At 43.7% G+C, this 20,497-nt stretch overlaps 1 protein-coding gene across 13 annotated transcripts in view; it reads left to right on the forward strand.

Moving 5' to 3' along the window:
* Positions 1–20,497, forward strand: part of MGAT5 (alpha-1,6-mannosylglycoprotein 6-beta-N-acetylglucosaminyltransferase) — a 332,386-nt gene that overhangs the window by 135,506 nt on the left and 176,383 nt on the right. For all 13 annotated transcript variants that reach the window (XM_045783126.2, XM_087857425.1, XM_045783144.2 and 10 more), the window contains one exon: positions 3,949–4,113. In XM_045783126.2, the coding sequence (XP_045639082.1) occupies positions 3,949–4,113 (165 nt within the window). The remainder of the gene's footprint in view (positions 1–3,948; positions 4,114–20,497) is intronic.

The raw sequence follows: 20,497 nt of genomic DNA on the forward strand, positions 1-20,497 counted from the left end.
TTGGAGAAATGTCTTATTTATGTCTTCTGCCCATTTTTTAATTGGATTATTGGTTTTTTGGGTATGTCATACATGTTCTTTATATGTTTTGGAGATCAACCCCTTATCGGATATACCATTTGCCAATATCTTCTTCCATTCAGTAGGTCGTCTTTTTGTTTTGTTGATGGTTTCCTTCACTCTGCAAAAACTTTTTATTTTGATGTAGTCCCAATAGTTTATTTTTGCTTTTGTTTTCCTTTCCTCAGGAGACCTATCTAGAAAAAATGTTGTTATGGTCAGTGTCAGAGAAATTAATACCTGTGCTCTCTTCTAAGGTTTTTATGATTTCAGGCTTCACATTTGGGTCTTTAATCCATTTTGAGTTTATTTTTGTGTATGGTATAAGAAAGTGGTCCGGTTTCATTCTTTTCCATGTGGCTGTCAAGTCTTCTCAAAACCATTTGTTGAAGACCCTGCCTTTTTCCCATTGCATATTCACGCCTCCTTTGTCATAGATTAATTGACCATACAGTTGTGGGTTTATTTCTGAGCTCTGTATTCCATTCCATTGATCTATGTGCCTGTTTGTGTGCCAGTACCATACAGTTTTGATTACTATCACTTTATAATACATCCTGAAATCTGGAATTGTGATACCTCCAGCTTTGGTCTTCTTTCTCAAGATTGCTTTGGCTATTCATGGTCTTCTGTGGTTCCATATAGATTTTTGGATTATTTGTTCTAGTTCTGTGAAAAATATTGTTGGTGTTTGGTAGTGATTATGTTAAGTCTCTAGATTGCTTTGGGTAGTGTAGATTTTTTAACAATATTCTTCAAACCCATGAGCATGGAATATAATATCTTTCCATTTGTTTGTGTCACCTTAAGGTTGATGTGACAGTTTTGTATTCTGCCTAGGGTGTGCTCCACCTGTGACTATCACCAATAACTATGGGTTGGGGGGTTCTGTCCCATAGTCCTCTTGCCTTTTAACAAAAAGACAAAAAATTCTAGAAGGTTACCAGCCCTTGAGAGACCATCAGCATGGGCTGGACTTCTGTCAGCTCCTGTAGGAAGGAGGGCTCATTTCCTTCATTGTACTTTGCATTGTATTTGTAGCAATGCCTCTGGTGCCTTAGCAGATGGAGTTCACACATAATGCAAGCTCAGTGTCTGTTCTCACACTTCCCCCTGTATAAAGGGGCAGTGAGGAAGAAAGGGATGGGAGCATATGCCTAACTCAGTGGTTCTCAAATTGGGGCATTGTGCCTCTCTCCCTCCAGGGGCATTGGCAATGTCTGGAGGCCTTTTTGGTTGTCACATAGAGGGATTGCTACTGTCATTCAGCCGCTAGAGGCCAGGGGTGCTGCCAAACACCCTTCAGTGCAGGGGACCTCCCTCAACAGCAAAGAATTGTCTGGCCCAAAGTGTCAATAGCTTTAAAGCAGAGAAAGCCTGATTTAACCCATTCTAGGGGTCCAGGGCTTCTGTGTCTAGCTCACCTCAATTGCTGGTAATAGTTAAATGCCATTTTTACCTGTGGGCTGCTTGGCTGGTGATAGAGCCTTCAGGCAATGAGGCTGGAGATAGAGGGGCTTGGTATCCTGTATCTGAGGGGTGGTTTTGTCACACACTGCAGTCCCCTCCCAGTGACACCACTACCCCTATTCACATGGCCGGCCTCTGGCGATCTTCAGAATTCTAGAGAAGCAGTTGATGCTTTCGATTCATTCTAAGAGCAAAGCTGGTGGCTGGCTCCTGTTTCTGCCACCTAAGGATGTGCCAGGGGTAGACTGTGAGTCACGCTGACCACGAGACTGCAGCACCTGGAGGAGAGCAAGCTCATGACCCTTTCGATAAAGTGATAAAAGTCCTGCCTCACTCAGGAAGAGATTTCTTGAGGAAGGATGAGAGTGTTTCCCAGAGGAAGTTTTATTTGTTATTTCTATGGGTAGCAGGCAGTTATATAGTGCTTATCATGTGCCAAGTGGTGTTCAGATCATTTTGTAAATATTAACTCATGAAGTCCACATAACAACCCAAAGAGGTAGGCTTTTTCTTATCACTCTTTGACAGAGAAGGAAACAGAAGTGGAGAACAAGGTCGTAAACTGAGAAACTTTGGCTCCAGAGTCTGGGCCCTTCACCACAATGCTGTGAATGAAAGACCTTGAATTTCACACTTGGATTCTTGTTCTACCCTGGCTCTTGACTTCTGGCTGGTCCGCTAAGGCATCAAGGCATTAGGCCAACCCGATTCAAGTCCCCATTCTGGTTTATTATCTCTGTTGCCGTGAGCACGTTACTTCATGTCGGTGAACCTCTGTGTTCTCCTCTGTAAAATGAAGTCATTTTACCTCACCTACCTTCCGGAGGAGGTGAAGATAACGTGGGGTTTCTTAGATTTGTGTGTGCATTTAAAGGGATTCAGGAAACATTAGTTCCCTTCTGTCCTTCCTGCTATAATGATATTTTTAGCCCCGTTGCTCTAATGTTGTGGCCAGCTTCTTCTTACCTGTAGGTAAGGGACAGGCTGAAGAGCAAGAAATAGCCCTGGTCGGGTATTTGTTAGAATGAATGAACGAACCACTGCAGAGGCTAACATCATGAAGAAGTCCGATGATCAGTTTGGGGAGAGTGGTGGGGAGGTTGCGCTGATGCCAAGCACAGAACAGAACAGTGTGGGTTTACTTTCTGCTTGCAATATTTAGTTGCTCCAGCCATGCCTCCCATCTGTAAACCACTGACAGCACAAACTTCCATGTTCGTTGTGCACCTTCGTTTCTGTTCTGACGACTTTCCTCTCCACCTGGCAAAATAGGATAGCCTGAGTGCCTTATGGCCGAGTTTATGAACGCGTTCAAGGTCAGCTGGCTTTGTCCTGGGGATGGTGAATTGATCCGTGAGATCACCTACTCAAAGCAAGTTTGCCCTGCTTCCAATAGGAGGGAAAGCGGCAACTTTGCATTTGTCTCAGTTCAGGACTTTGCATATCCTCCCCCCACATGTGCTCTTCTTCCCTGATCCACTCCCAGTACATTCGTGACCCTGGATTCTATTCACATGGATGGCTAGCCTGGTGTCCTTCTGCCTTTCTCACAGGTGCAAGTTGATATATCTTTCTTTGATTATGAGTTTCCAGAGGAGAGAGGCTTAATTAATCTTCTTGTGTGTGTGGAATACCTTGTGTACCAACTTCATAAACGCGTGTACATGTGGGTTCAGTGTCTGTCTAGAGAGAAGGGCAGCATTTAACCACAGTCAGATGTGTAGGAAAGGGAATCAACTCTTAAACGTAAGCACCATGAGAGAATATCCCCAGCGTCTAGAATAGTGCCTGGCACACAGTAGTTGTTTAGTAAATATTTCCTGAATGAATGAAAGACTCTGGTCTTAATTTAGGTATCTTTCTAAATATCATTATAGTTACCTCTGAGTTGCCCAGCATGCCTAGAATCTGGAACTGTAGTTTTTATTAAGTAAAGACTTGGCAAAAAAATTGGGATGTACTGGAGTATATAGCACTGAAAATAACAATGAACTCGATCCAGAAGCTACTCAAGACCTCGCTGCACTTTGGGGTTGTCATTCTATAGGTCAGAGCATCGTGCTCTAAGAAGGAATTTAATAGGGTGCTTTGGTAAGGTGCTAAGTAACACCAGGTTTCCTCTATCGCCCTAGTGGGTGGGAATAATTTTATGTCACCTACTGCTGAACTCGCATGGCAGAAGAGACCAATGTGTTTTGTACTCTCTGGGCCACCTGAAGATGGCCTCTGTCATCTTTAAGATAGGATGTGTTAAGACACGCCTTCAAGCAGTACTTTTTGACTCTGCCACTTTTTTTTGTCCTTCATGTCAGAAAGAGACAGAGAAGGAGGAGGAGGAAGAGGAGAGGAGAGAGAAAATGCACCAGACAAATGTACAGAGGCCAAAGAATTTTTAACTATCTGCATTTTGTTTTACAGATCTGAAGAAAACTCTCGCCGTGCTGTTGGATAATATCTTGCAGCGCATTGGCAAGTTAGAGTCAAAGGTGGACAATCTTGTAATCAATGGCACAGGAGCAAACTCGACCAACTCCACCACAGCTGTTCCCAGCTTGGTCGCACTTGAGAAAATTAATGTGGCAGGTAAGAACGGCAATTGTGTGCCCTGACGTGGTGTCAGACCGTGCTTTGAACTGGGGAAAGAATAAAGGAGCACAGTGGTTCTTATTGGTATAAATCCCACAACTTGGTATGGTCCCTCTGAAGCTGATTTTAAATTTATTTTTGATTAACATGTTAAAAGACTTTTAAAGGCTCATCGTGATGTGTAATATCTGGTGGTTTCTGTGACATATTTCATATAATGAGCTCCTGGAATTCACTTTTAATGAGAGGATTCATAGCATGGATAAATGGAATAAAGAGGTTATCTGGGAAGCTCATGCCAGTTAGAGGTCCTTTCTCCTCCTCATTTTTATCAGACAGTTTCAGAAGTCTGTTCCATATAAGTGATTCTCTCCTTCCCGTTGTTAAAGAAGAGCCACCATTGCAGAAAATGTGTCCTGTGTGTAAATGGGGAGATGGAAGTTCTGGAAATGAGACTGATGAAATAAACGGCTCCTGCCTGATCTTGGGCTGTTTCTGTCACCACTCGTGGACACCACCCTGCATTTCTCACTGGGATGCATTTTGTCTAACCCCTTCTTAAAACTGGAATCTTGGATGAGAGAACAAGCATAGATTAAAAACAAAGCCCAGATCACACACAGCCCGGATTGCCCGTGGCTTACGTTGGATTCCCCCATTGCACTGCCCTGGGGTCAGCCTCCAAGTCGCTGTGGTTGAGCCAGGACTTGCTCTCATTAGGGTGACAAAGCAAAGAGCCCAAGGATGAGGATGAAGTGCTTTGGGTGAACAGTTATAAATGAGTTGTCTGCACTCCTGGTGGTGGTATTTATCCAAACTCTACTTAACGAATAAAATAAGGAGCTGGGTTGCTTTCTGCTACTTTGAAAATCCAATTTAGTGTCCTTTTTGGTTTCTCTCTACCTCTGACTTGCACTGTAGAAATGTATGGACTAAAGTGGGAGAGATTCTTTTCCTTTCCTACCTCCCAGTGTCAAAACATTTAATTGTTTCCCATTATGCAAGCTTGTTGTATTACCTTTCTGTTCTGTACTTTGCCCTTTAGCAAGTGTTAAATTACAAAATATATTTCTAATAATCCAAAGTGTCCAACCAAAGAAAGGTATTAAAAATAACTTTTAATTACAACACAGAGGCAGTGTCATCTGGGCCATAAATCCTATCTTCCCAGCAGTTTCCAACAGCTTCTGTAATTAGACAAGAAAACCTCCCACTGTGTTGAGCTGCTTATTAATAAATGGAACCCATGCCTCTCCAGTCTCCACTCCTCCACCCCCGTCCCCAGTAGAAAATGCTGTTGGAAAGGTCCTATCTGATTTCATGGCAGTTTTGCATTGTCCTATTTCTGGAGGTGGAGTGGGGTGCTTTGCCTTGACCTTTGCTGCCTCCCACTGTCTCTGTCCTATACAGCCCCTGTAAACAAGTCTGTTGTCATTCTCTGCCCCGATGAGGGATCTTGCTTCCTCTGACTGTCCTGTTTGTGTGCCACACTCACTGGGAGACTAACCCTGCCTGGGCTCCAGATACCCAAGTCCAGAATTGTAGGTAAACCTCCAGGAGTGAAATGGGAGGGAGTTGGTGGCTACTTCTTTCCAGTGGGATCCCAGCCCTATGTACTGAGTGAGTTAGTTGACCCAGTTAACTCATACCTCTTGAGCACATTCTCTAAGTTGTTGGCTCTGATGGTTCTCCTTTCGCCCTGCCACTGGTACTGTGTTTTTACTAAAAGGATTTTGTGTGTTTTGCGGGGGTGGGAGGAGGGAGCAGATTTAGAATTGTGCCTTTGATAATTAACCTCATTCTCCCTCCTTTGCGTCTTTTGTGTGTGAGACACTCTGTCTTTGAGATTTTTAATGGCCAATTAAGAAAATAATCGATATGCACGAAATCCCATAGACGGTGGCTGTGTAAATGGGGGTAGCTATGAAGCTTCTCACAGGAAGGTACATTTTGAAGGTGGGTAAGATTGAGGCATAGGGGCCTCATGGAAGAGATAAAGACTCCTAAAAATGGATTGTAACCCAGAAGATAATTGGAAGGAAGGGTAGGAAACTAATATCCAGCAACCATCCAGGAAATACCAGTGACTGTTAGTGACCCTCAAGGCACATGATTTTACTCAGTCTTCTCAACATCTAGGAGAAGTTAGTGGTTTCACAGGTTTTATGGAGTTTAAGTGTTTGGGGGTGGGGGTGTACATCTGGTGTTGACATCCCTTGAGCTCAGCTTAAGACCAAGTCCCATAAAGAGAAAAGAGGGTGAGTGTTGATCTGTCTTCTTGCTTTCATTTCAATCATCACAAATGGGCGAGTTTGGAAAAACATGCTGCCTTTTTCTTAGAGGTTCCTGGAGAGCTGACAGTTTCCTGGGATATTTAATGACTTGTCTAGTAAAGAAGTTCTCTGTGTCTTAAGGGTCTGTTTCTGTGGCCAACCTGTGTAAAAACAAGCTTGACCCTCTGTGCACATGTGCATTCCTCCCTTAAACCGTGATGGCCACGGTGGATATAGTTATGAAACAGAGAATAGAAACATCCTCCTTTATTTCCCTTGGAGGGTGGGGCAGGGGGGCTTTATGTTTTGTCAGTTAAACAACATATGTCTAAACTCTTTGCCCTGTCTGTAGATTAGAGTGCCAAAAAGAAGAGTAAGAACTTCAGTTTGTGGCCCTTGTTCAGTTTGTTGCCCTCTCTCTGAGCCATGGCCCTACTGTCCCCATACCCCTATTGTCATAGCAGGAATGGCTCTGGAGCTGGGAGACAGGTCATTTTTATAGGGTTCCAATCCCAGTTGAATGAAGTATTTCTTTCTTTCTTTTTGCATTAAGACATGTGGTAATTGCTCAGAAATGTTCTCCCTGGTGTGTCTTTACTGCTTACTCTGGTGTCTTATTGCTCACTGATGTTTCTGATTGCTTACTGTTTCTTATTGCTTGCTGATATATTTTCTGGTTGGCTCTAAACTGCTTCTAAATTGGGTACCATGGCAGTTGAAGAAGGGTTCCCTAAATTTATTTTCTTTTTAGGGATAGCTCTGTGTGCCTACGTGTACGTGCCCTTCCTCCGTTTAGCTGTGTTCTGTGTACCTTTTACCCAAAATGGCTTTTCTTTCCAAATTTATCACTCTTGGGCTTTATGATGATGTGAAAACGATGTTCCCCTAGAGAAATCTAGCTGGAAAGGAACTTCACTGAAATCAAGAATTAGCTTGAACTATACTTTTGAGCTTGGTTTATCTTGTCGAAGATGAAGGTGAATCAAAGAAACAAAAACCCAGATTAAAAAAAAAAATCCCCACCCTTCAACCAGTCGCCTAGTAAATCAGTTTCTCCTCCCCGAAAGAACTTGAATGGTTTTTTTTTTGCCAAAATTATCCCTTTTCAGAATGATGTTTTTGTTTTTGGAAAGACCAATTCTGCTTTTCTCTACTTTTATGGTCTTAATTATGACACGGAGTAAATGGCACTGCATCTGGAGTTCTTTGCCATGTGCTCACATAGGGGAAAGGTTAAAAAAAAATGTACGTGATCATGAAAATGCTTGCTTTCTGAGGCCGGACAATGTCCACTTAATCTTTGTTTTGCCCATAGCGTCTTGTTCAAAGCCTACCTGTTGAAAGTATTCAATAAATGCCCACGTGGATTGGATGATGCTAGAGGGAACAGCATGTGGTTTCACTGCTGAAAGGAGTTTTTCCTTCTGGTTCCTCTTTTCCATTTCTGTGTCTGGGGATTTGCTTGGACGTGGGGCTTGGCATCTCATGTCCCTTTCCCAAACCTTAGCAAACACCAGCTATGAAGTAGGTTTTTTTGTTTGTTCGTTTGTTTCATTTTATTGTTTTGTTTTGTTTTTGTGGTGGTTGTTGTTGTTTTTGGTCTGTCATGTCTGAGCTTTCCACAGATGCTCCCATGCTGTGGAGCCTTCATAGAAGGTGATGGTTACAACTCTATAGATTGTAATATTTCAGGGGATGGGCACATTGTGCCTCTCTCTCCCATCAGTTGGGGGAGGCATGTGTGCATGTGTACCTCTGCATTTATTCCTTTGTACTCTTAAGAACCAGTTCTTGTCCTGGAACATCAGCTGAGTAACTGGCCAGCATGGAGGGTTCGCTAAAAGACACAACTTACTGATAACATTTCTTTTACCTTACGATCACTTACGATTGCAAGGTCATTTGGGAAGCACAGTCACACACTCGAAGGTGCGGGCACAACTCCAGTGGCTGGTTTCTAATATTGAGTCTACACGGAACATTAGCTAAGCCTGCGTTTCCCAAATGTGAGTAGCCACATGCAGTGGATTTCCAGTATCTGCCAGTGAAGTGCAATGTATTTGAGCTTGGATGCTGTTTTCAATAAAAACCATAATTATTATTCTACCATTTAAAAATTGCAAATGAAAAATGTCCTTGCTGAGTTTCAGGACTTGCATTTGGAAGTGCAATTTTCCCCCTTTTGTGCTGCTAATGGACCTTGAAATTAAGTTGCACCGGTGTTGTTTCTTCTTTGGGTCCCCCTGTTATCAATTGTGTTGGAGTAGCACCTGAAGTGTCCCAGCCCCTGCCCAGCTCCACAGGTGGCTTTCTGGGGATCAGGTAGTGGCTGGTCTGTGACAGCCCAGATGCTGCTGAGAAATGGGCAGATCGGAGATTGCAGGGTGCTTTCTTACTAATGCGAGTGAGAAACGACTGCGTTTCTCCCACCTACGTGTCGCTTTCTGTTTCATTCTTTGTAAGGACAGCGCTAAAGACTTGACTATTTGTCAGAAACAATTCTTTTGGTATCTTCCTAGAAAAATGTATGTCATCGTTGGTGTGGTTTTCACTTGGTGTGGTCAGGATGTTTTGATTTTTATCATGAAGAAGGAGGAGGAGGGCAGGAGGAGGAAGAGAAAGAAAAGTACAGTTCAGTAGAAGTGATGCTGCCCTTTGAGCGTGGGTATTTATAGCTCTGATTCTCAACTGCAGACGATTTTACACCCCCGTGCCCCCCTGGCCATGCTTGGCAGTGTCCGGAGACATTTTTGGTTGTCACAACCGAGGAAGTGCTCTTGACATCTCGTAGAAAGAGGCCAGGGATGCGGCTAAACGTTTTACAGTGCACAGGCTAGCCCCCACAACAGCGAACTATCTAGCCCCAAATGTCAATTGTGCTGTGTTTGAGGAACTCTGAAGGTAGTGTTGGAATCTGGAGTTCCGCGTATGACCGCTACAGAAAGATGCCTAGGATGTTGAGCTCAGCTGATGGGCTAGCTGAGACGTAAAGCCTCCTTCTCTCTTGCTCACAAGGCTGTTTGCAAGTCCTCAGCCCCAACCACTTTTAGCTTTGCAACTGATCTTTGAGACCTCCAAGAAAGAGATTTTTATAAAATCCCAGGAAGCTCTTGGGATCCTGACCTTAAGAAACTCCTTTCCTGGACCCAAACCAGTAAATTTTTGGCAACACACATTTTACTCCTGCTTATATAGAAGGTAATTATTTCTTTTCATGAAGGAGCCACTAATTCAGAATAATGATGGCAAAGTAGTCTGAGAGTAGATTTAAATTACAGGAATGTTTTAGAGGAAATTCTATTTTATTAATTTTAAGCAGAGTATGTAATTATCAAGACATGAGAAAGTAAATTAAATAAGTTAAGGAAAACAAGACAGGTCCCCAAAGGTCTGCTTCACGGCACGAAACAACCTACACAGTCTATTTGGAGCAGTAGAAAAGGAGATGATCCTGAAAAAGGTAGGTCGAGGGAATCTGAAGTTTTCAGTGTAAAACTTAGGAGTTTGTATTTGTTCTAGGCAGTGACCAGCTGAGGAGTCTTTAAATAAAGCAGGAGGATAATGAGATGAGACCTGTATTTTCAGAGAATTAATGGCCATGTGGAAGTGGGGTGCTTTAAAGGGGGTCCAGCTAGAAGCCAGGTGTGAGAGTTGAGTGGAGTGGTGAGAAGAAGGCTTGGAATGAGTCATGGGCACGACACCAGGGGGAACGGGGGATTAGAGACCCATGTCAGGTGGAGCTGAGGAGGACATTGTGGACCATGAGAGAGGACGGGGAAGGAGCAGTCATCATGACTGGGTGATGCCCTTATTGAGAAAACAAGCCAGCCAAGACAGGATCTTGTGAAGACAGTAGCTGTATGTTAATGCGGGTTGCTTTGCCACAAGCCACGCGTTGAAGAAATCAGTTTAAAGGAAGTTGGAGCATTGGTTCCAGTGCTCAGGCTATGAAAGACTTCACAGAAGGCAGTGTTTTGGAGCCAGGCCGCCCCGGTTCAAATCCCAGCTCCACCACTTCACTCCTGGTGACCTTGAGCATCTTTCTGAACCTTTCTATAGCTCTGTTTCCTCCTCTGTACAATTGGGGAACTAATGCCCGTGTTCATGGGGGTTGTTGATAAGGATTAAGTAAACTTAGACATATGCCTGGCATAAATGAACGTTGGTTAATTACAGTTTAAAAGCCACGTTGATGGAGCTTTTACTTTGTTGATGTGAGACTAGAAATTGCATTGACTAGTTATTCGAATATCACCACTGAGAGTGAATATGATATTTGTGTAGTGCTGTATAGACTAGAAAATATTTTCATATGTTACTTCATTTGAGTGCTTTAAACTTAAATTTCCCAAATTGACCTTTTTTGTCAATACTTAAGGCTTAGCAGGAAACCGATGTATTTGTCAATGATCTCTTAAAAGAGACAAAAAAAAAAAAAAAACCAAAAAACCCACCTTAAACCGAAAGGGAGTTGGGGGCCCATGCAGTTGGCTAGTTCAGAAGATGATGCTGAGCTCTGCCCTACTGTGTACAGACATGGGGACCATCTTCAAGAAGCTCAGCTGTGTTGGCTTCTGAGGGGTCTTCATTCTAAGGCCATCTTCTTGGGATGGTGGTTGAAATGGCCACAGTGGGGCTTAGGTTCTGGCAACATTGTTGGGGAGGGTTCTGATCATCTAGTCACCATGCCCAGTGACATCCTGATTGGGTGTGCTTGGATCATGCAGGTCACCCCAGGGTTTCCTGGTGGCTGGAGGGGCCCTAGAAAGATTCCAGGCAGCCGATAATATAGGTAGGACTACCACAAACGCATGTCACATTATGGTTTGGATTTTCAGAATTGTCCTAAGCCTGGCTCATACTTTTCTTTCCTTGGGGGTTCAGAGGACACAGCTTCGAGAATGCTAACCTTTCTTCTCCCGTTTTAAATGCTGCTCTTCTGGCTGAATGTGCCACAGCCCTGCTGGGAACTGGCTTCGCCTACACCATGCTATTTATTTATGCTGTTACACATTTACATGTTTCTGTCCTCAGCCTGGAATGCCCTTCCGTTTTTCTGGCTCTTGATTAACATCCTTTTCAAGACTCTTCTGAAGCACTGTCTCCCACAAAAGGCCTTATGAAGACCCCTCCATGCTCAGAGATTTCTGGTGCCCCTGCTTTGTGTTTTCATGACTGCTGTGTACATCCTTGGACCTTCCCATACCTATCTGTCTCCACAGCCAAGCTCTAAGCCCTTTGAAGGCATGGGCAAAATATCCTACATTTTTCTTTTGAACCCGATCCCTAATTGAGAGCTTGGCAAATAGCATGTTCCCAGCAGGTGTCCAGCTGAATGCGCTCCTCCCTCTCAGGGACATGCACCAGGTCCGCCACTGTCCTAGAACTTTTGTCACGACAGTGAGGGCCACACAGTCAGTTCTAGATCACTGTTTTTGCCACTGGACTGCTTTGACATGTTCCTGAGTACTTTAGGAATTCCCAAAAGCACCTGGAAAGTTGACTGCTAACTTGTTCAAAAGGGAAAATGCTTTTGCTTTGGTGCACTTTCTGAAAACTAAGTTTCCATAATAAGATAATTTATTTTGTAATTTTGGTGACTGATTATGTAAGTAGGAGTTAAACAATTCTAACGAGCTGTAATATAATAGGGATTGCTCTGAATGAATAGTCTTTGCAGAAAAGCAGGAACCCACTAATCCTAATCCCTTTGGACTTGTTACTGACCCTTCAAGGAGTACATGGTTTTTTTTCATTTCAGAAAGTCAGAGTATGGGGGTGCCTGGGTGGCTCAGTCGTTTAAGCCTGACCTTTGGCTCAGGTCATGATCCTGGGGTCCTGGGATCTCCCTCTCTCCCCGTCCCCCCCGCCCCCCACTCATGCTACCTCTCACTATCCTTCTCTCTCTCAAATAAGTAAATAAAATCTTATTTAAAAAAAAAAAAAAGGTCAGAGTATATATCTGTATGAGGAATGCTGTTTTTCCCCAGCCACTTGAGGATGGTGAAGAACAGGAGCTCTTAGGAACGGGCACTGCGGGACTGACCTTGGGAACTTGTACAGGCTTTACTTTTGTGGATGAAAATGCCTCTACACAGGGCTATTTAGTGGATCAGAGCTAGGACATACTGAAATAGACTTGTTTGTTTTAATCAGAAGGCAACAGATCCTACTTGCTCTAATTTGGCTAAATGAGGTACGTGTATACAGTTGTGCTATCAGCCCGCATATGGTATTGATTCAGGAGACATTCCGCAGCCACAGCATAGCATATGCTTTCCCATAGATACTCCCTTTTCTCTGCCACTCCATCCTTTACCTGTTTTTATCGGCACATATTTCAAAGGGGCATTCTAGAGCCTGAGATTTAAAAATTCAGAAAAATTGTAGAATTAAAGTTGTTTCAATGAGGGCAGGGAACCGTACCTATCTCTGGGTGGTTAAAATGGTTTCTTAGGTATGGAAGCTTGTGGGGTTTTGATGGATTTTTTTTTAAGCTCTGCTTTTGGCTTTATAGATCCATAGCTTCTAAAATTAGGCAACCTAAAGGAAAATCAGTTGCTAGTTTTTGTTGATATTTTTTCCTTCTGGGTGTATCTCAGAAAAGGAAGTAAGAAAGCCTATGTAGTGAAGGTGATCTGAAATGGTTTGCTGAGTTTCAAAAGGAAGCAAAGAGGCATCCAATTAGTTGTGTGCGGCAGACACAGTTCTGGGCGGCAGACATCCTCTTCATTACTGGACAGAATGGTGTTCTTTCTCTGTCTCTCTCCTTTGGCTTTGGACCTTCAGGAGATCTGCCAGGCAGGATCACAATACCCAAGTCCACTCATGTTAAGCTGAGGACCTGTAGCATTGGCAGAGCCAGCAGAGGGACTATGTGTCTGGGGTCGACGGAGGGTTTAAACTGCATTTTGATTTGCCTTGTCAGAGTTGGCCAGCTACACTATTAACTGGTGTGAAGCCCTCTTGATGTTCCATGTTGGTGAGCCTTTCGAGTCAACATTAACAGTGGGAAGCTGCTCTCTACCTCTGTGCAGCTAAAGATGGGCTCTTAAAAGTCATTGCAGAAGAACCATAATGAGCATCAAGTGAAGGACTTGTGCTAATGCTTCCCCCGCCGTGGGGGGACAAGATTGAACGGCAGCCGTAGGATTGTGGTTCAGACACAGACTCTGGACCCTGGCAGCATGGGTTCGAATCCTAGGTCTGCCACCTCCTGCCGTGTGTCCTTGGATAAACCCAGTTTCCTCATCCATAAAATGGGCATAAAGTACCTGTGCCACGGGAGTGTTGTGAGGATTATGAGTTCATACATAGGAAACACTCAAGGCCAGGCACAAAATCAGAGCTCAGTAACTTTTGACCATTGGGACATGCACTTCTTTTTTTTTTTTTCCTTTCTTTTTTTTTTTTTCCTTTCTTTTTTTTTTTTTTTCAGTTAGCCATTGTATAGTACATCATTAGTTTTTGATGTTGTGTTCAATGATTCATTAGTTATGTATAACACCCAGTGCTCACCCTCCTTAATACCTATCACCCTGTTACCCCCTCCCCTCTGAAACCCTCAGTCTGTTTCCCGGGGTGCATAGACTCTCATGGTTTGTCTCCCTCTCTGGTTTCTCCACCTTCAGATTTCCCTCCCTTCCCCTATGGTCCTCCTTGCTATTGCTTATGTTCCACATATGAGTGAAACCATATGATAATTGTCTTTCTCTGCTTGACTTACTTCATTCAGCAGAATCCCCTCCAGTTCCATCCATGTCGATGCAGATGGTGGGTATTCATCCTTTCTGATGACTAAGTAATATTCCATTGTATGTATGTACCACATCTGCTTATCCATTCATCTGTTGAAGAGCATTTCGGCTTCTTCCATAGTTTGGCTATTGTGGACAATGCTGCTATGAACATTGGGATGCATGTTCTTCTTTTCACTACATCTGTTTCTTTGGGGTAAATACCCAGTAGTGCAATTGCTGGGTTGTAGGGTAGCTCTATTTTTAACATCTTGAGGAACCTCCATACTGTTTTCCAGAGTGGCTGTACCAACTTGCATTCCCACCAACAACAGTGTAAGAGGGTTCTCCTTTTTCCACATCCTTGCCAACATTTGTTGTTTCCTGTTTTATTAATATTTGTTATTCTAATTGGTGAAAGGTGGTATCTCATTGTTGTTTTGGTTTGTATTTCCCTGATGGCTAGTGATGTTGAACATTTTTTCATGCGTCTGTTAGCCATTTGTATGTGTTTTCTTTGGAGAAGTGTCTGTTCATGCCTTCTGCCCATTTTTTGACTGGGTTATTTGTCTTTTGAGTGTTGAGTTTGAGAAGTTCTTTACAAATCTTGGATATCAGCCCTTTATCTGTAATGTCATTTGCAAGTATCTTCTCTTTTTCCGTGGGCTACCTCTTAGTTTTGTTGACTGTTTCTTTTGCTGTGCAGAAGCTTTTTATCTTGATGAAGTCCCACAAGTTCATTTTTGCTTTCGTTTCCCTTGCCTTTGGAGACGTGTCTTGAAAGAAGTTGCTGTGGCTGATGTTGGAAAAGTTACTGCTTATGTTCTCCTCTAGGATTTTGATGGATTCCTATCTCACATTAAGGTCTTTCATCTATTTAGAGTTTATCTTTGTATATGGTGTAAGGGAATGGTCCAGTTTCATTCTTCTGTATATAGCTGTCCAATTTTCCCAGCACCACTTATTGAAGAGGCTTTTTTCCAGTGGGTATTTTTTCCTACTTTGTCAAAGATGAGTTGACCATAGAGTTGAGGGTCCATTTCTGGGTTCTCTATTCTGTTCCATTGGTCTATGTGTCTGTTTTTGTGCTGGGACATGCACTTCTTACCCTGACTCAGTTTGGCCTGTGAGCCAGAGGGTAGCAGCAGATGGTCAGTGCTTGTTGAGTGTGTAAACTACCTAATCCTAATGCAGTATTTTATAGAGAAAATAGTATGGGGACCTGGGAAGAGGGATTTCTGGAAGATGCTTGGCAGTCACATGCTAGACCTGGTTTGGCATTAGACAATCTTGAACAGAACTCCTGGAGCCATTTTTACTCACACTTGGCATCTTATTTCCCACACTGAGCCTCAGCTTCACGCTCTGTATAATGGAGATAATGATGCCAATGCTGTCCTCATGTGCCCGTGAGGATGCAGTGAGATAATGTATCTGAGAGCCTGGCACAGTGTCTTCACCCTGCTTCCCTTCAGATACTGTTCTTTGGGGTTAAGACCTTGTGAAAAGGGGGGAGGCACAAATGTAATTCGGCAAACACTGTTGTATGCTTTATACAACCAACACTGCCTGGACGGTGCCAGGCCTTGCGTCAGGGTGCAGTGGAAAGGCAGCCAGGTAAGAAATGAGGGCTCCTGTTGTGAACGAAGGGCTGCACCATGCAGCGGAGGAGAAGGAAGGGAGCATTGGCAGTGCTCACAATACCTATCTTGACCCTCAACCTAGAGCTGCTTTCACACTAATTCAAGAGGATCTGTTGGTTTTGCCTGGCCTTTTGGTTTTGGGAATGACTTCAAACTCTATAGCCATCTAGGGACAAGGTTAGGGATAGAAGTGACCTATAGGAATTGGCACAGAGGACTTTTTTTAAAGATTTTATTTATTTGGGAGCGAGAGAGCACACACAAGCAGGGGCAGAGGAAGAAGGAGAAGCAGGGAGCTCAACGCAGAGCTTGATCCCAGGACCCTGAGATCATGACCTGAGCTGAAGGCAGACGCTTAACAGACTGAGCCACCCAGGCACCCCAAGGAATTTTCCTAATCATATGGTGGAAGTCATATAGCCCTTGTTACAGCAAACTGAAGAAGTCTGGAAACTGTGCCTGACCCCTCACTATACCTTCTCTTTCCCAAGTAGGGAGGGGAATTCCTGTGCTGTAGAGCTCAGCTCTCACGGGAAGACAGTCATTAACCTGTCTAAACTTTATGCTAATAGAACTTTCTCAATAATTGCTTTCATTAAGTATGGTTAATATGAGCAGTGCAAGTTGTGGCAAGATTAGCAGAAGAACAAAGTAAATATTTAGGACTTTATTTCAGGGTTCATTTGGGCTGGGCAAAGAGAAGATTAGTAAAAGCTGAATCTGATGGTATCGGATCCTGAAATATAGTAGACCACTTGACTGAAGTTCCAGTGGTTCCTCTTTACTGGCTCTCTTAATCCTAGTTGGGTATTCTCCAGGCGACGGTTATGAGCTCTGTTCTCTCATTACATTTTTGGCCCCTGTCAGAAAGAGTAACATGGTGCTGCCTTCCCTGTACTTCCAGGAATGTTGTGAGGATTAAGAAGGTGGCTATTGGCCCCTGGCTGTGACATGTAGGGAGGACTCTTGTTCCCTTAAAGTAGAGGGCTGTTAGTAGCCACAGAGTTGGCCAAGAAAGCCCATGATGAGTGCTTGCTCATGGCTGCACATGCTGACCTGTCATCTAAGGGTGCGGAGGGGTTCTCTCACCTGTGGTTTTCATGCCTCTTGGCTACCAGTGATGAAGGGCAGTCATTATCTCTTTGAGTCTATGTAAAAATAGGGCAGTATTTTCTTTTTTTTTTCTTTTTTTTCTTTAAGATTTTATTTATTAGAGAGAGAGAGAGAGAGAGAGAGAGCATGAGCTCTCTGGGGAGGGCCAGAGGGAGAGGGAGAAACAGACTCCCCGCTGAACAGGGAGCCTGACCCAGGACTCCATTCCAGGACCCTGAGATCATGACCTGAGCCCAAGGCAGACACTTAACCGACTGAGTCACCTGGGAGCCCCAAGGGTAGTATTTTCAAAAGGAAAGACTTTAGAAACAACATTTTTCTTTTATGTTACAAAAAAGGATAATGTCTCCTGTAAAAAAATTGGAAACGAAACAGTAAACCAGGTGAGGAGATAACAGGGAAAGGGAGTACTGTTTCCAGTTGGGCAGATTGTCAGGAAAAACCTCTCGGAAATGACACTGAACAGACACCCAAATGAGTGAGCGAGGGAGCCATGAGGGTACCTGAGGAAGGTTGTTCCATGCAGAGGGATCGGGATGCGACCTGGGCATATGCAGCGCACAGCCGGACAGGCTCCATGCTTAGGCTGCTGGGGTTCGAATCTGAGTTCCAAGAGTGGTATGACGGTGGCTGTCATATTTAGGGAGGTCATATCTCCATCTCCTCATCTGTACTACAGAAACTAGCTCATGGGACATTGGGAAGCCACAGGAAAACGTGCATAAGAAGAGCTGGCACACAGTGCTTGGAAAATACTGGCTATTATTATAATGATCAAAATGTAGTTTCAGCAAATGGTTTTAAAAGGCTGTCCGTGTGACTTTGTTCCATAGACCTTTTAACCAAAGCTAACGAGCTTCCGAGTTGTATTAGAGACACCAAAGTGGGGGCAAGTTCTATTCATTTCAACGAATAAGCTAAATATAGTCAAGACTTTAACAGAAGGATCACACATTTTGGGTGGGGTTTGGGCTTCTGGTCATGAAGTGGGTACAGTTGGTGGAGATCAATTTCTTGTATATATTTTCCTGTCTATTCAAATATAAAACCCTTGTTGAGGAATGTAGTGTTTGTTTTTTCCAGAAACCATCCTCAGGTTTGGGGATGTTGCTATGTGACCTCGAGTCCTCAGAAGACTGCAGTGAAGTTATTAGTCTTATGTGGTATTTGTGAAGCTTGACCTACATTGGGTTCTTGATTTTAGCTTGATGTGTCCTGAAAGATGGCACTTGGATAAGTAAGTCATAATGGTATATCTGGATCCAGGAGCCAGATTTTCTCACTGCTTGAGTCAACTATTCTCCCCTTGACTCGGGGTGAAATCTTGGTCACATGGAGTCATGGGGTGAAGGTCTGGCCCTACCTCCCAGTCTCTACAGACTCCCTTCTGTAAATGACGTTCGATCTCTGCCAACTGTTCTTAGTTTCCAAAGAGGAGAATCACACAGATCCCCCTGGCTGCTGGGTTCTCTTTGTGTGTTGCCAAGGCAGCAAAAACATGGACCTTGATGCAGGAAGGTCTCTGAGAAATAGGTGACTGGCTAGGGATTGGCTAGCTGGCATTTAGAAGATTTCAGGAGGTCAGCTGGCCACCAAATTGAGGGGTGCCGGGCTAGGGACTATGAGCTCTGGGGAAGGAGTGTAGGACCCCAGGACCCAGGAGGTCTGGGTTCTAGGCCTGCTGCTGTCAGACCTGACCGTGAGATCATCTGGTTTTTCTATTTCTTTTTTCATAGCCAGGTTTTCATAGACTTCTAGAAGTGAAAGAGATGAAGATGATTTAATCTTTTCTCCAAAGTGGGAGACTGCAACCTTCCAAAAGCCTCGGTGCGCGATCTTCCAGCCTTATCTGAAAGATCTAGATGTTACACAACCTCAGTGGGCCACATTTGCATTACAGTCTATGTTCCAGACTAGCAGACTATGGCCTATGGGCCAGATCTGGTTCACCGCCTATTTTTGTAAAGACAGATATAAAATAGTGTTGCCCATTTGCCTTCCTTACATGGCTGTTTTGGTGCTACTGCTGTAGACTTGAGAGGTTGCGGAAGCTGTGGTAGAGACCTTATGGCCCCCAAAGCTGAAAATACTCTTCCCCTTTATAGAAAAAAATTTTTTAAAAAAGTTTGCCGACCCTTGGTCCGAACAAATGGTGCTCCCTGGAGTGCAGTGCCCAGCCCATGGTCCTGTGGACTGGGGCCCTGGCAGGGCTCCACCCCTCTGAAAGATAAGCACCTAGATTCAGGGCAACTTTTGTTGGTGGTTTCACTTGCTGGTTTTGGCTTCACCTTCCAGAGCAGGTCCTACTCATCTTTGCAGATGTGGTCATGTGTCCTGCAGCATATTCGTCTTGAGGCCGTATGTCCTCACCACCCTTGGGTCTGTCCGTAGTCCATTACAGGTGGAGTGTCCTGATCCCTTCCCCTCCGGTCGCCCTCCGCTGAGCTTGCTCCAGTTTGCAGTACTCTCCACTTAACGTGGGAAGCCAGAACTCTGTTCGTTCTTCCAGAAACTCAGTAATCCCGAGCTTGGAGGAAAAGAGGGGCCTAGCTGTCAGGTTCTACACACTGGGCTTGTTCTCTGTAGCCTGAATATACAGCAACCACAGCATGCTGCAGCTGTGACTCCAGGACCGAACCTTCCAGTGTTTTCTGCATGGACTTGTGTTAAGCCCAGTTATCTCCCTATCCCTATGCCTCTTTTGCCTCCTGGCAACTCATGCTTTGTTTATATTCCCAGAGTATGGAATTTTCCCTTAATTCCTTTTCAATATTATTTTGCTGCTTTTCTAAATATTTGAATGTTATATTGACCCTTGAAAGTTTTTGTTGTCTTTTGAATTATTAGTTTTTTCTTCCAAATGGGTCATCAGTATTTCTGTTTTGGCTTTCAGTCAGCACTAGAGGCAACTTCCAAGTTGACAGGGGTCCAGAGATCAACATTGTTTTAGTATAACTGCTCACCCGGTACAAATACAGCTAATTAGTTAGCCTGTCACTTTCCCATCTTACAAAGATATCATGAAAGGGTTGAAGTCAAGATATCATGTCACAGGATGTTTCGCCTTTTCCCCATTTCTTGTCTAGTACCCTTTTAAAAAGGAACAGGGAGGGAGGGCAAGTATTGCATGGTGCACTGGGTGTTATACGCAAGTAATGAATCATCGAACTTTACATCAAAAACTAGGGATGTACTGTATGGTGACTAACATAATAAAAAAAATATCAAAAAATAAAGTTGACCTGCAAGAAAAAAAAAAAAAAGGAACAGGGAGGGAGTTGTGGACACTGTTAGTTTCGTTGGTATTCTAAGTACTGTTAAGCCATCTGTTTAATAATCTTCTCTAGAATTTTGCCAGGAATGACCAGGAGGCTTATTCTGACTTTTTGTAATCCTATCCTTTGGCACATTTAAGTATGGAGGAAACCTTTTACCAACTCTGGTTTTCTCAACAGTTCCTTAAGAATGGTGCAAACCTTCTCCATCCTTTAAATCTCATCCTACCTTGCCATTCTTTAGATTTTGACAATAGAAACTAAAGGCAGAGCTGTTGAAGACACTACGGAGAAGACTTATAGCATTATATGAAACAACAATGAAAATCATCACCTAGGTA

This window comes from Ursus americanus, chromosome 1 (assembly GCF_024610735.1).
Source record: "Ursus americanus isolate L20-20 chromosome 1, mUrsAme1.1.p, whole genome shotgun sequence".
Classification (NCBI taxonomy): Eukaryota; Metazoa; Chordata; class Mammalia; order Carnivora; family Ursidae; genus Ursus; species Ursus americanus.